Source organism: Gadus macrocephalus, chromosome 6 (assembly GCF_031168955.1).
Source record: "Gadus macrocephalus chromosome 6, ASM3116895v1".
Taxonomy (NCBI): Eukaryota; Metazoa; Chordata; class Actinopteri; order Gadiformes; family Gadidae; genus Gadus; species Gadus macrocephalus.
In genome coordinates, this window is record NC_082387.1 from 3029382 (window position 1) to 3044964 (window position 15583).

The following is a 15583-nucleotide window of genomic DNA, read 5'->3' on the forward strand; positions in this document are numbered from 1 at the left end:
AGGTAGAAGGCAGATGTGGTTGTTGATACAATTGAGGAAGTCTGAGAGGAGGTGAAGGTAGTGAGAGAGCTCATTAGGACAGTCTGATCTCTTCCATTTCCCCTCAGCTGCCCGTAGCTCTGCCCTCCAAGCCCGCCGAGATTCGGACAGCCAAGGAAGGGGGAGAGCGGATCGCGCAAGTCTGGAGTTGAAGGGACAGAGGGAGTCCAAAGAGGAGGAGAGAGAGGATAGCAGAGTGTCAGAAGCTTCCTTGGTGGACAGTAGAGAGAAAATCTAATAGTAACAGTCGCAGAAGGGACCTGGAGGACGGGAGATCAGCACAATGTAGAGCTTGATAGGAAGGGTGACAGTGACAGTGTGGAGTTCAAATGCATATCTGGTCAAGTGTTCCAGTGGAAGGACCAGGTTGGACTACTTTGGCGAGATGAGGAGTTGAGTCGCATTCCGCGCCATGATGGTCTTGGGGTTGGTGAGAACGAGTAGGTGGTTGAGAGGGCAGCTGGAGTGGCAGAATTCTCTGGAGTGATCCAAGTCTCTGTAAGGGCCAGGAAGTGGAGAGTCATGAGGGATGCGTAGGTCGAGATGCCTTCTTGACCGCTGATTGGCAGTTCCAGAGTCACTTCGAGGTCAGTGCAGGTAGAGAGCCATGAGTAGCGCAGATTGGATGGGTAGCAGCGTCGAGCAGAATATTTAGGGTGGCTGACGTCTTCTCCGGTTGGATATCCTGCCGAGGATTGAGGTACGGCACATAGCAGCAGCAGGATACCATGCAACAAACTTCTTCTAGACAAATGTTACATGTAACTGTATCTGGTGTAACTGGTGCTACAACCATTGCAGTTCGTGGTTCTATGAACATTCACCCACATGTACTTGCAGTGCATGGTACTATGGCCATTCACCCACATGTACTTGCCTAGTCATACACACTCTCTCAGTGCTATATTTTATGGACATAACGTAATGTAAGGTATAATTAATATATGGTGAACAGAGAAAAGCATCAAGAGACCAAGGGCTGGGAGGTTGATTTAGAGCACAACAAAGAGAAGCTTGGCTGACCAGCGCTGAGCAGGACGTTGCGTGCGGTGGGATGCCAGGAGATGATGCCCACCCTCTTGGAATGTCCCTTCAGGACCACCACCGGCTCCTCCAGTGCGGTTATCAGGCCATTCTCGGGTATCTGCCACACCTGGTGAACGACATAGCCCAGATCATGGGTCAGACAATACACTGTGTAGCAACCCTAAAGCCACGTCAACCTTTGCCGCTGACTGTAGTAAAGTCAGTAAAAAAATTAAATAATTTATTAACTAATATATAATGAATGCAATAAATAATGTGATCATGTTTTGGCAGATCCTAGAGTCAAATTCAGTTGCAGGCAATATCCTCAAGGGGGCGGCAGCGATTTAAGAATAAAGTCTGCAGACATTTTAGAAACACACACACACACACACACACACACACACCCACCCACTAGTGATGAGTCGGTCACGAACGATTCGGTCAGAACGTACAAATCGGTGAGAACTGATTCCCAAAACAAGAGAACTGATTCCTTTTTCTTTTTTTTTAAACATAACAAAAATATGGTCACGTAAATAAAATATACAAACGAACAGAGCTTCGTCACCCCGACCTTATATTGATTGAGTCTAAAGCCAAGGCCACACTGCACGCGTTACTCGGGTTAAAAAACGCGCATAACGCGCCTAACTTGACGCTTGATCATTGTGTGTCACAAAAATGATTCAACGCGCCTAACGCGCCTGTGGCTGCGCTGGATTTAGGGTGTTTGGGTGCATGATAGAGTTTAGATCGGGTTAGATTAAATAATCTCGGTAATGAATAACAATAATCGGGTTAAATAACTTCACATGGTGTGTCTGGTGTGTTTCCAGCATTCGTAGTGTTGATCAGCAGAGATATAGTCCGCCAAGACGTTGAGGTTGCTAAGCAACCAGAGACGCTGTCCATGCAAGTGAATGGAGTGTTCCCTCTTCGTCATAACTATCAAACCAAACATCCTACACATTCACCGAGCGAACATTATGAAAGTAAAATGCACATTTCCTCACTAAAAATGTTTACATAAACGCTTTTAATGGCGTAACTATGTTACTATTTCCACCCAGAATAAAGAAAGATGTCCGCCATATGCTTCTGTGCAAGCGTCACTACTCTCTGCCAGTGACGTTGGGTCATGCTCCACGCTGGTTGGCTATCGTGGCTAAGCGTCATACGTAGGCGTGTCAAAAGTTAAATTTTTTAAACTTTGCGCGTTGGTGCGTTTACGTGAGTATGCCGCGTCTAACGCGCCGCTTTAACGCAAGTTACGTGTCTATGCGCCTACACCAATGGTTCCCTATGCAAAAATGCCGATTTTCAACGCCAACGCGCGTGCAGTGTGGCCTTACCTTAAAACGTTCTCATCGATTCAGCCAATGAGAGCAGGTAGCAATCGCGTTGCCATGGCCCATGGGTAAACAAATGATAAGGCACTAGCTGTGTTCGAAATCGTTCCCTATTCACTCACTCACTATTGCCTATATAGTGTTCATGACATAGTGCACTACATTGGGAATGAACAAACGAGAATTCGGACACTACGATGCTGAACATTTCTAAACGTCATTTGCGTCAGTAAATGCGCCGGGTAATTATGTGACGCAGACAGATGCGCCCACATCATGTAAACAAACGGGCACTCATGAAGAAAGCTGGAGGTTGAATTGATGTTAAATGTTACATTTTCTTGATCAAGGTTGTTTTTATTAATTTTGAATGGTAAATTTTCTATGTTAAATCCCAAATAAATTGTTGACATGTCTAAACGAAAGCCGGAGACTCCGTCATTAAAAGTATTCGTTTTCGTGGTTATTCAGCTTCTTCTCCTCCAGAAAAATACGACGCATTGCATTGTGGTATACGGGAGTAACATGTAGGGTACATCGTATGTACACTAACATTTTGGGTATTTTAAGTGCACTATATAGTGCATGAAATTAACCACTGAGAATTCGAACACCACTACAAAATGGCGAGCACCCTATACAGTTCACTATATCCGTGATAGGGAACGATTTCGAACACAGCTACTGTCACACCAAAATTGTACCGGGGGCGAAAATTGTACCGCCTACGTAAACCGCGTTCGAAACATTACGTCATCGTTCGACACGATTGTCCGTTGCCAGGCAGGTTTCAAAAAACATTTGCCCTCATGTTGCCACAGACGAAAATAACATAATACAGATAACACTTGTTTTTACTTTATATTTGTATTGTATTGAATTTAGCTAATAAACTGAGTTTTTAAAGTGTATCATAGTCTAGCTAGCTTGTGTTAATACACTCAGGTTACTAGCTAAATGCGATTAAACGATTAAACACAATACAAATACAAAGTTAGCAACGCTAATAAATGTCATTTGTAAAATAAGTGTCATCTATTAAATGTTATTTCGTCTTGTGACGCTCAATGAATGAGCGCGAATGTTCATGAACCTTCCTTCGGCATCTTCCGACGCGATCGTCTGTTGCCAGGTAACGTTCAACGCGATCGTCCGTTGCCAGGCAGGTTTGGAATTTTCAAACGCGGATTATGTAGGTGGTACAATTTTCGCCCCCGGTACAATTTTGGTGTGACAGCGCCATTTAATTCTTACTGCACCCCATTATGTATTAAGGATATTTATGAAAAAAAAGGCACGTATGTGCTTTATATATATGCTTAATATTTACACTTAACCTGGGTAATTTCGCCAGAACATTAGAAAGTAGTAGGCTACATGCATGTTGATTAACATTTATTCCATAATTTCCGATTCCCTGGCAAATGACGTAAAAGACCATCTGACTTAACGAACAAATCAAACAAATGAATCGTGATAGTGAACGGAACTGAAAGAACTGATTCCCGGAAAAGAATAGTTTTGCCTAACACCCACACATCCACCCACTCATACGCATACTTTAAATATTGTCCCCAGAAAAATGATATGCTGTTGCACAGCTTCTATGGAACATGGGAGGTACATTGCATGCCACACATCTCATTCAGAACTCTATGTACGATCCCAGTATGGACAGTACATGGGCTATAGTTAATAAAAAAAACTAATCCAACCAAAACATGGAGGCACTGAGCCCATTTAGAAGGTGACATCTATGTTGCCGGAATCAAGTGGTCTCAAAGAGAGGAACCATTGACATGGCAACTTCTGCAACTAAAAATAAATAGTCATAGCATCCATTGTCTAGAACTGCTGTCGTTTGATCAGGTCAGGGGTCATGGCCTTCAGGTGGGGAAGTGGCTCTACAGTAGAGCAAAAGCCACCATATTGTGGTGGCCTGCACTCACACTAGGCCATCTGGCCGTGGCCGTTGGCCGTCGCAACTGTGGCCTGGCCACGGTAGGCTCTTGTACATACGTCATCACGTCGTAACACGTCATCACCAAGCGTCCGCTGCATGGACCATAATAAAGTCTGCCGCCAGTCAGAGTTTTAACAACAATGGACAACAACACAGAGAACACAGTTCGCACTTTGCTGAGTCTGTTGCTTATTTGGAGCCGTTCTCAGATAGAGCCCACTCTCACTGAGTACGCAAACAAGCGTAAACATCGCTTGACGCCATGTTTACCGTTTAATGGGAAAGAAGGCTTGTCGCCTTTATTATGTCCATGGTCGTCGCATGGACTATACGTCATCCAGCTCAGGTTGCGTAGCCGCGCGTGTGCGCGTGTCGGCTCATTAGCATCTGTACCCGTGGCGACCCGTACCGTAGCAGCACACCTCTCCCAAGTGGCCAAGTTGGCCTGGCCTGGCGAGACTGGCCACACTCACACTGGCAGATTTAAGCACGGTTAGGTGTGAAAACGGCCACGGCCAGATGGCCTAGTGTGAGTGCACCCTAAATGAGTGAACTTGATCTCTCAGGTCTCAGCCTGAAGAAAACATAAAGTCTTCCTATATCTTGGATTGGGATGACGCATTGAAGCTAATCTAATCCAGAAACCACAGACGGCAGCCATGCTGGGGCTGCAAGTCTATGTTTCACTATCAAACCAGAGTGTCCTGGCGAGGTTAGCTTAGCGTATTGAGGGAATGTTTGCATGTGTGTGTGTAATCGTCACCTTGTGGATATAAATAGATTTCCACCAGTTCAGCCCTGATTCCAAAGTTCAAATCATGGCTAAATTTACCCAAAAGTGTCATGCTTATACAAGGCTGGCAAGACTACTCAGCTTGATACCAGACATTACCTTGCACTTCCCGTTCTACTTCTCTGCTTAAAGTAAGAGACCTCATTTCATAAAAGCTAAATGAGCTGGAGCGGGGTGTGTGTGTGTGTGCGTGTGGGGGAAAGTGAGACTGCAGTAGCTTGTCTCCATGGTAGAAAACAGGGTATTCGGATGGGAGAATGCTTACTTTTAAAGCAGATCAAAGAATATCCTTTCAATTTGATCTTTGGCATGCCTTTTTTAAATGTAGTTGAGCAATATTGATGAGCTTAACAGGGTCCTTACCATGATATTGCAGTCCTCAGAGCCGCTGGCGATGACCTGGTCATTATGAGGACACCAGTCGATGTCCAGCACAGGACCGGTGTGGCCACACACTGTAGGGTAGGATTTGTCGATTCGGCCCGTCTGCGGAACACGCACACTACATATTAAAACCTTAAAAAAATAAATGTAAAACTTGATGGCCGTTACTTTTGTCTTAATTTCCCAGAAAGAAGAGTCTATGTTCTAATTTCAAAATAGGCAGCCAGAAAACACTCTCTCACACACACACACACACACACACACACACACACACACACACACACACACACACACTAGAGATGCGCGAATGGGCTGTTATTTTATCCGCAACCGCATCACAAACGCATCATACATCCGCCATCCATCCGAACAAAAGTTTTTTGACCAATTTTTAAAACCGCATCCGCCCGCCATCCGCCGGTTGCTTTCATACGGCGATGCATGGGGCTGCTGACGCGAGGCTAGAAAGCTCTTGCATGTTCTTGAAAGGAGACTGATCGAATGAAGCAAAGCTATTGCAAGGCTAAAGTCCCAAGTAGGATAGCCTATTGCCTGTGCTACCATCTCCGAAGCGTTGATCAATAGTCCGCCCCCAAAGCGCTGACGTCGCTTAGCAACCGAAGACACTGACAAGTTACCACAAAAAAAAAAGATCCACATTCCTTGACAGCTATCTGCTTAGCAACAGTGAATTATGAAATATAATTCACCGCCTGAAGATGTTATACATATAAGAATAAAAAGAAGAATAAATATTTTTCTTTTGATCGATTTAACCGCCACTCGCCCGAATTTAATTAAATATTATTTTTTTGTCGCGTCATCCGCCCGATCTGCGGTTGAGCCGCGGCTGTATCCGCCAACCGCGCATCTCTAACACACACACACACACACACACACACACACACACACACACACACACACACACACACACACACACACACACACACACACACACACACACACACACACACACACACACACACACACACACACACACACACACACACACACACAGCGTTGCTCTCCCTCCTGAAAACAATGGTGGAGTCGCAAGCACGAGACACACCCTGTGCTCTGTTCTGGAGCCACAACACAGGGTCAGGGACTCAGGGAGATGATGTCACCGTGTCCCTATTTAAAGTTTAATGCTCTCCCTGCCCACAGCCGGGCCCAAAACCACAACCATGGCATTTCCGCTAAAAACTCTGTGGACTTTGTCACCTATTACCGGTATACATGGTTGTTGAACCTGATGAATCCTATGCAAACATCCATGTATTAAATAATAAAGCAACAATGAGGCTACCAAGATACAATGCTTGGGTCTTCAGGGAAGAAGTAGCTTCTTTAAAATATAGACAGTACAAGCAGAATCAACATAAAGCGTGAAACTATGAAGTGGTTCATTTGAGGGGGTAGACTAGTTTCTCATAGTAATGATAGGTAATGGAGAGGAATCGATAAGATCCAAAGTGAGTGTAAAGTATTTAGATTAAAGTGATCATTTACAATGGCTATGATGTGAAAAACAAGCGCCACTCCTTCCGGTCAAAACAAACACCAGAGGATGATGTGGAGTCCAGACGGCCAGGAAATGACTCAGCCTGTTTTCCCAGGTTTCCAGGATCCATTTCCTGTTTCTCCTTCAAAAGTTATCAAGCCTGGCTTAGGAGCCATGTCAGTTAGCAACCATCGCCACAATACATTACAGCCTCAGCCAGCTATAGGGCTTGTATATCAGAATGCATCATTGGATGTTTGTTTGGAAAACGTACCCATAACACATAATAAACCCTAATGACAAATACTTTCAAGAGTAATTACTAAACAATGACCAAAAGAACAATGCAACTTACACAATAACTAACATTTCAACAGTTCCAAAGACTTGCAAAGCACAAACCCGGATACAGAACAGCTTCTGTCAGCCATCATTCACAGTATACAGCACGATGCATGCAGTGACTGGTGAGTGGTTGTCTTTGTATTGAACTGACTGTCACAGGGCTTCTCTTAAGCAGAAGAGAAAGTGATATAGCAGGCATATACCTTAAGTCACCCGACGGCCACAAGGGAGGTCTCATTCATGCCAAAAGATCAAATTCAATGTGTTCAGCTCAGGAGGTAGAGCAGGTTAACTGGTAACCGGAAGGCTGCTAGTTCGATCCCTGGCTCCTCCTCCACCTCGAGTGTCGAGGTGTCCCTGAGCATTACACTTAACCCTAACTGCTCCTGACGAGCTGGCTGTCGCCTTTCCTGTTGGACTGCGTTGTCGGTGTGTCAATTTGTGAATTAACCGTTGTAAGTCGCTTTGGGTAAAAGTCTGCTAAATGCCCTAAATGTAAAATGTAAATGTAAATTTCCCAGTTGGGGTTATTGGTCCATATCAATACTGTCAATTAAAAAAAGGAAAAATAAAAAAAGGAAAAATAAAGAACTGGAAAGCAGAGTTCATCGGCATAGATCCATTAAGAACTCTTCTCGTATGTTGCAACACTGTCAAAGTCATCCAAGCCGTCTTTTCTATAACCAAAACAATTCCATTCAACTGACGTCCATTCATCTTTATTGCTGGCTCATTTTGAAGTTTTGTTCTATTTTTGTTCTGCTTTTGTTGTCTGATCATAAACTGATCAACATGATCAGTGATTGGTGGCTCGCTGTGCATGCAGAGCCTGCAGAGCCCTAGCAGCAACAAACTCTATCGAAGAGTAAATTATGTAACAGACAGATTTCTCTTGTAGATTAATCATGGAAAATTAAAAAGTTAGGCGGTTAATATTTGCATGAATTAGCTAGCTAGAAAGGTAAAAGTATGTACCGTATTTTCCGCACTATAAGGCGCACCGGAGTATAAGCCGCAGCAGCTAAATTTAATGATGCTTACATATATAAGTCGCACTGGAGCCCGCCGCTTAAAAATCCATAGATTTAGGAGGCCCCCTAGTGGCCGTTAGCTATAAAATTCAAAGATTAGCCGCACCGTTACATAAGCCGCAGAATCGCAAAATGGGAAAAAAGGCGCGGCTTATAGTCCGAAAATTACGGTACTCTCAAACAGTGGTGTAGTGGTCCCTGGAGAAGTGGGTATACTAGTCTAAATGTTTGCCCTTTTTTAACGCAGCCCAGAAAAACGCCCTGTTTTAGAAACAGTGACATGTGAGACTACTCTATTTAGTTTACCCCAAAATCCTTCAGTAGTATTTGCTAATTTTCACATAATTTTTGCTGCTTGATCTCAGGGAGGAAGGATTATGAAATTACTAAACCAATACTGGCCCACAGACTAGTGACAGACAACTAGGAATTTTGAGTGAACTATTCCTTATTCCTGGAATGTCAGGGTGCACTCACACTAGGCCATCTGGCCGTGGCCGTTGGCCGTTTTCACACCTAACCGTGCTCAACTGGCCCCAATGTTCTCTGGCCTGCGCTCACACTAGGCAATCTGGCCATCGCAACTGTGGCCTGGCCACGTTAGGCTCTTGTACATACGTCATCACGTCGTAACACGTCATCACCAAGCGTCCGCTGCATGGACCATAATAAAGTCATTGATTCGCGGATTCTCCCAAATACATCTGAATTTTTGTGGGTCTTCTCCAACTGTGCCTGAATCGCATCGTCTCTGGCTAACAGACACTTGACTTCTCTAGGGGACCAACGTGAACCAACAGTTGAACCGCTTGACGCCATGTTTACCGTTTAATGGGAACGAAGGCTCGTCGCCTTTATTATGTCCATGGTCGTCGCATGGACTATACGTCATCCAGCTCAGGTCTAATTTTTGGAACATTTATTTAAATAAAATACTTCAGATCTGAATTTGACAATGCATCCTTGTTCATATTTCACCTCAGATTAAAAAAAACGCACATCATTCTCTTCCACATCAATCATCTCGTTAGATATATTATATAATATCAATATATATATAAATATCATATGATGATTGAACATTATCATTCAAATTATTCAACAATCGAATCAGTAAAGGCAGCGAGTATTAGCCAATAAGAGGCAGAGCAGCGTGGGTCATGGCGCACAGAGCTTTTGGCCGTGATAATACATATACAATTATATTATATTATATACTATTATATATAGAACATATATAGAACTTCGGGAGTCGCAAACGGCAACAATCACTTTCTCCTCCATGCTGCACCCCGGACTGCACTGAGTTTGACGGTTGAACGTTGATTGGCGGTTACGTTACATATGTCACTCAGTGGCCACGCTGTTGAACGCTGATTGGCTGTCATCATGCGAAATTCGCGTCAAAATTGAAATATTTCAACTCGAGCGAATTTGTCGCTGCACAAATCCTCGTGAACGTGCTCGCCTGTGCACGGCGAAATTGTGGTGCGACAAATCAAAACTTGTCGCCGGTTTTCTCTCGCGAAAAATTCGCCCGATACGCGTCTCTACGTTCACTTGTATGGGATCTTGTCGCCCCGTCACGTTTGGTGTGAAGGCAAAAAAGTGGGCAATTTGGCTTGCAGATAGGCCTATTGAATGGTGCGCATCTGGGGGGATTTAGAAGTGGGTATACGCAATGATGACCGAAAAATAAGTGGGTATACGCCGTATACCCGCGTATACCCTGGACTACACCAGTGCTCTCAAACTATGCATACTTGCAGTATATTGAGAAAAAACATGAAATCAATGCTTTTGCTGTTCTCAAGCTTATGGAAGCATATATGTAGCAAAATTAAAATGGCAATGCAATTTGCAATTCAATAAGTAATTACGTTATGCAATTGACAATGCATTATGCAATTTCATAATGTAATTTGTAAATACGTTATTCAAAGTGTATTTTAATATGCAAAGTGACAATGCAATCCTCAATTAAATTTGCAAAAGTTATAACAATAAAAATAGAATAACATTTTGTCAAATTCTTTGAGTTCCTTTATTCAAATTGAAAAGCTATAGCGTCCCCGTGATTGCAATCCACTTCGCCACGCTCCGTGTGTTGCGATATTCAAAGGACATTCCAATCCGCAAAACGAACGCTTTGCAAAAGATTTGGCAAAACGTTTTCCAAAACGTAATCCAAAACGTTTTCCAAAAAGTCAATATGCAAAGTGGCAAACGTATCAGCAAACGTATCAGCCATCAGCGTCGGGGCGGGAACTACGTCACTTTCTATTGCCTCCAAGGGTATCTCCACGGTGGGTCTCCCGACCCTATGTTTCGCAGTGCCTGTAGCGCTTGGGAAATCTTTGTGTTTACCACACTGGCGTCAAAATGTACCAGTGAGGATAAGTCTTCTATCCTATCTCCCAGAACACACACTCTATCTACTGCATCTGTGTCTTCAACACGATTGTTCCCCACATCATCGGCCAAACTTCGGACCGTATCTCCATTGGTGACCATGGACCTGACACATACGAACTAGAAGTGAACGTGAACAAGGAAATTACGAGCAAGTGACGTAGTTTCCGCCCAGACGCTGATTGGCTGATACGTTTGACACTTTGCATATTGACTTTTTGGAAAACGTTTTGGATTACGTTTTGGAAAACGTTTTGCAAAGCGTTCATTTTGCGGATTGAAATGTCATTTGAATATCGCAACACACGGAGCGTGGCGAAGTGGATTGCAATCACGGGAATTTCAATTTGAATAAGGAACTCAAAGAATTTGACAAAATGTTATTCTATTTTTATTGTTATAACTTTTGCAAATTTAATTGAGGATTGCATTGTCACTTTGCATATTAAAATACACTTTGAATAACGTATTTACAAATTACATTATAAAATTGCATAATGAATTGTCAATTGCATAATGTAATTGCAAATTGCATTGCCATTTGAATTTTGCTACATATATGCTTCCATACAAGCTGGCCAGCTACATGGCTCCATTTCCCACTGAAACTGCTTCTCAAAATGAGTGTGTGGCAACTAAGAGCCATATATAATGCTCATTATAAAAAAGATAGTTCAGGTCCTTGATTCTGATTGGCTCAAAAGCCAACCACTGCAAACCAGCTTGGGGAGAGGATTTAAAGGAATGAAAAAAAGGAATCTTGAAAAACCTTAGCGTGTGTCTGTGTGTGCGTGCGTGTGTCCCAATCAGCAAGGTCTCTATTGGAAAATACTTGGGTCATAACTGATGAAGGCATGCATTTGCAGAATGATCAATAATGTAACGCTCTGGGTGTCAGTGTCGATCCACAGTTGGTGCCTATCTGAACAATTACCACTTATCGCCAAAGGGTGTTGCCAAAGAGAACGAAACAGAAATCAATTTCATTAACCTTGTTTTGAACGGTTAATCAAACCACACATCACATCCAGCCTACCTGCATCACCGGATCCACATCAGTATGCCTACCGCTCAAACCGCTCCACAGAGGATGCAATATCCACCACCCTGCATACAGTACTCACCCATCTAGAACAGAGAGACACCTATGCTAGAATTCTGTATGTTGACTTCAGCTCTGCATTTAACACCATCTTGCCGCAGAGACTGATGGATAAACTTCTCCTCCTGGGCCTAAACCCCACCCTCTGTCACTGGATACTGGATTTCCTGTTGGAGCGACAACAGTCAGTTCGTGTTGGGAAAAAAATCTCCAAATCCATCACACTGAGTACAGGATCCCCCCAGGGATGTGTGCTCAGTCCTCTGCTGTACACGCTGCTGACCCATGACTGTGTGCCAAGGCACAAGAACAACATGATTGTAAAGTTTGCAGATGACACTACAGTCGTGGGTCTCATTCATGGGAATGAGGAATCCTGTTACAGAGAGGAGGTCAATCTGTTTGAGAGCTGGTGCAGAGACAACAACCTGGTGCTCAATGCGGAAAAGACCAAGGAAATGATCGTGGACTTCCGTAGATCACAACCTAAGCACACACCCCTCTGCATCAGTAATCGTGAAGTGGAAAAGGTGGAGAACATCAAGTTCCTGGGAGTACAGATCTCTGACAACCTTTCCTGGTCCAAAAACACCACTGGGCTAGTGAAGCGAGCCCAACAGAGATTGTACTTCCTGAGGAAACTCCATCAGGCCTCACTACCTCCCAGTATCCTCACCACATTCTACAGGGGGGCAGTGGAGAGTGTGCTGACGTACGCCATCTCTACCTGGTTCTCCAGCTGCAGTGCGGTGGACAAAAAGGCCCTGCAAAGAGTGGTGAGATCAGCGGAAAAGGTCATTGGAGCCTCTCTTCCCCCTTGTTTGTTATGTATGTGTACTTGATCTTGATCCCTGAGCAACGCCTTCTCGTTTTGTTGTTCAATCAACAAAATGACATAAATTTTATTTTATTTGATTACCACTTCAGATAGTTCTATATGGACTCTTACGTCAGTCAAAGGACGTTGGAAGGTGTGGCTGACGGATGGGGGAGCTTTCCAGGGTCGTCAGAGCCCGAGTAGTGTCACAGTGCATAAATTTGCATACGCAATCTGATTGGATGACGGATCCATCGCTGCTGCAAAACTGAAACATTTTCAACTTTTTGACTGCGCCGAAGGCTCCACAATGCATTGCGCGTCCGTACCCATTCAAAGTCACGGGCACGAGGCGTTACAGCAAACGCAGCGGGCTTCAGATTGCCCCAGCATCACACCAAACTTAGGCAAAGGGACCTTGGATCTCCCCAAATTGGTGCCCTAATAAATTGGTCTCCTTAATCCACTACAATTACAAGGTGTAATTGTAGTCAATTAAGGAGCCCAATTTATGCTGCATGCAAATCCAGCTGAGTCACTGCAATCACACACACACACACTTCACATGGCATTAGTTCATCGTTTATTTCATAGTTTATTTCCTACTGCATCATAACAAAAACATAAATAAAACATAAGAGTCCCCACCCCTTCACCTTGTTATTAAATGTGCTTAATAAATACATTTGATTTTATTAGCATTTTACAGACCGAAGGGATTTTTATATGTTTAGTATGGTCCACCACCATTGCTTCCCTCCCCATAAAAAGCTACAGTCAGTTTTTAAAGACTTTGATTTACCTTTGAGCCTATTATAGGCTTAGGCTACTGTGTAAAATGCTGTTTAGAATTAACGTTTGTATCTAGAAAGAAAGACCCAGCGAGTGACGCTCTTATTCCCGCTCTCCTTGCTTGACCGCGATTTAGCATCTAGGATCGATTGCTCTTCCTTAGGTCCCTGGATGTTAACACTGAATTTCCTACATTGAATTTTGCAGCTGACTTTGGCATGTTGAATTTGGGGACGTTGAAAATATTTAAAGGGATACTTCACCGGTGGAGATATGACGGTTATATGAAGTAAATAATTCTATGCATTATAAATGTGCAAAAAAAATTGAAATCGGTTCATCCTAGCCTGAGAAAAGGCAGAACGTGTCCCTCTGGCTCAAAAGTAAGAAATCCTCCAAATACCACAGTGCATTGCGCTCGCTGCACCAGCCACGTGTTTCTGTTTGGAGGAGGAAGGACCCATGGTCCTAACGCGAGTGTGAGCATGAGCAAACTTTGTGTAAACATATCACCGCATCACCATCACCTAAGGCTTAACCTCAACAAAACCGAGCTCCTCCTAATCCCAGGGAAAGATAGCCCACACATCGACTTACTGGTCACCGTTGAGAACATCACTGTATCTCCTTCTCCTACTGCCAGAAACCTCGGCGTGGTATTGGACAATCAGTTATGATGCACCGCAAACATCACTGTGGTGGCCCGATCCTGCAGATTTGCACTTTACAACATCCGCAAAATCCGGCCCTTCCACACAAGGGAAGAAGCTCAGCTTCTAGTCCAATCACTGGTCATCTCCCGCCTCGACTACTGCATCTCACTCCTGGATGGACTTCCTGCCTCTGCGATTAAACCCTTGCTGCGCATCCAGAATGCGGCAGCACGCCTCGTGTTCGACCTATCGAAGTTCTCCCATGTGACTCCCCTCTTCCGGGACCTCTACTGGCTCCCTGTAGTAGCTCGCATCAAATTTAAAACGATGGTACTGGCATACAAGGCAGTCGATGGAGCCACACACCCCAGCTCGATCCCTCCGCTCAACTACCGCAGCTGGACGTCTGGTACCGCCATCGCTAAGAGCTAGCAAAGGTCGATCAGCAAAGTCACAACTTTTCTCGGTTTTGGGACCTCAGTGGTGGAACGAGGTCCCTGCCGTTCTCAGGACCGCAGAGTCGCTCACTATCTTGCGAAAAAGGCTCAAGACTCACCTGTTCAGAGTCCACCTCGAATCTGCATAGCCACCCTCCCCCTTCTGGCCACCATTGTACATTGTATTGTGTTGTATTGTATTATAGTACTTAACTGTGTAGCAATGTTGTGTAGCAACATTGTATTGTATCGTGTTGTATTGTATTATAGTATTTAACTGTGTAGCAACTGCAGTAGCTGCTATCATTGCTGTAACACGGGGAATTGGTTAGCCTAGCGATTGTTGTACTTGCACTTGGTTCTATGAACATCCTTACTGTACCGACAGTGATATATTGTTGCACTTCTTATGACAAATGTACTTTGTAAGTCACTTTGGATAGTAAGTCGCTTTGGATAGTAAGTCGCTTTGGATAAAAGCGTCTGCTAAATGCCCTAAATGTAAATTTAAATCACTGATACGTTGACTAGTTTAGACTTCTGCCCTCGTTTTTTCAAACGCATCATTTGTATATTACTGTACAGCATAAAAACATTTGCTAATTACGGTAGCTCAGCATATCAAGTATTTGTGCTCAACCTTTTCTCCCCAGTTGAAATAAGTGTTTATCTTATACAGTAGGCCTACTTTAGTATAACAGCACTTGAGTTAGTAAACAAATCACAACAACCAACAAGAATTTGAAGTTTTATTCATGAAATAATATGAACTATTTACGAAAATAAAACGTGTAAGGTGACTTCACATGACTGCAGGTCCGACCTCTGAGTCCAGCCTCCGAGCCTCCCAGTTCCCTCGGTCAAATGTCTATGGGAAATAACATGGGTTTTTTGAATGATCGTTCATAACAATCTCTAGGTGGCGAAGAAGTA

At 43.8% G+C, this 15583-nt stretch overlaps 1 protein-coding gene across 1 annotated transcript in view; it reads right to left on the reverse strand.

The window, feature by feature from the left end:
* The window catches only part of coro1ca (coronin, actin binding protein, 1Ca), an 86799-nt gene that overhangs the window by 15749 nt on the left and 55467 nt on the right, over positions 1-15583 (reverse strand). The window contains exons 3-4 of the mRNA XM_060053008.1: positions 5537-5659; positions 1063-1192 (exon numbers count right to left, since the gene is read on the reverse strand). Coding sequence (XP_059908991.1) covers positions 1063-1192; positions 5537-5659 — 253 coding nt within the window. The remainder of the gene's footprint in view (positions 1-1062; positions 1193-5536; positions 5660-15583) is intronic.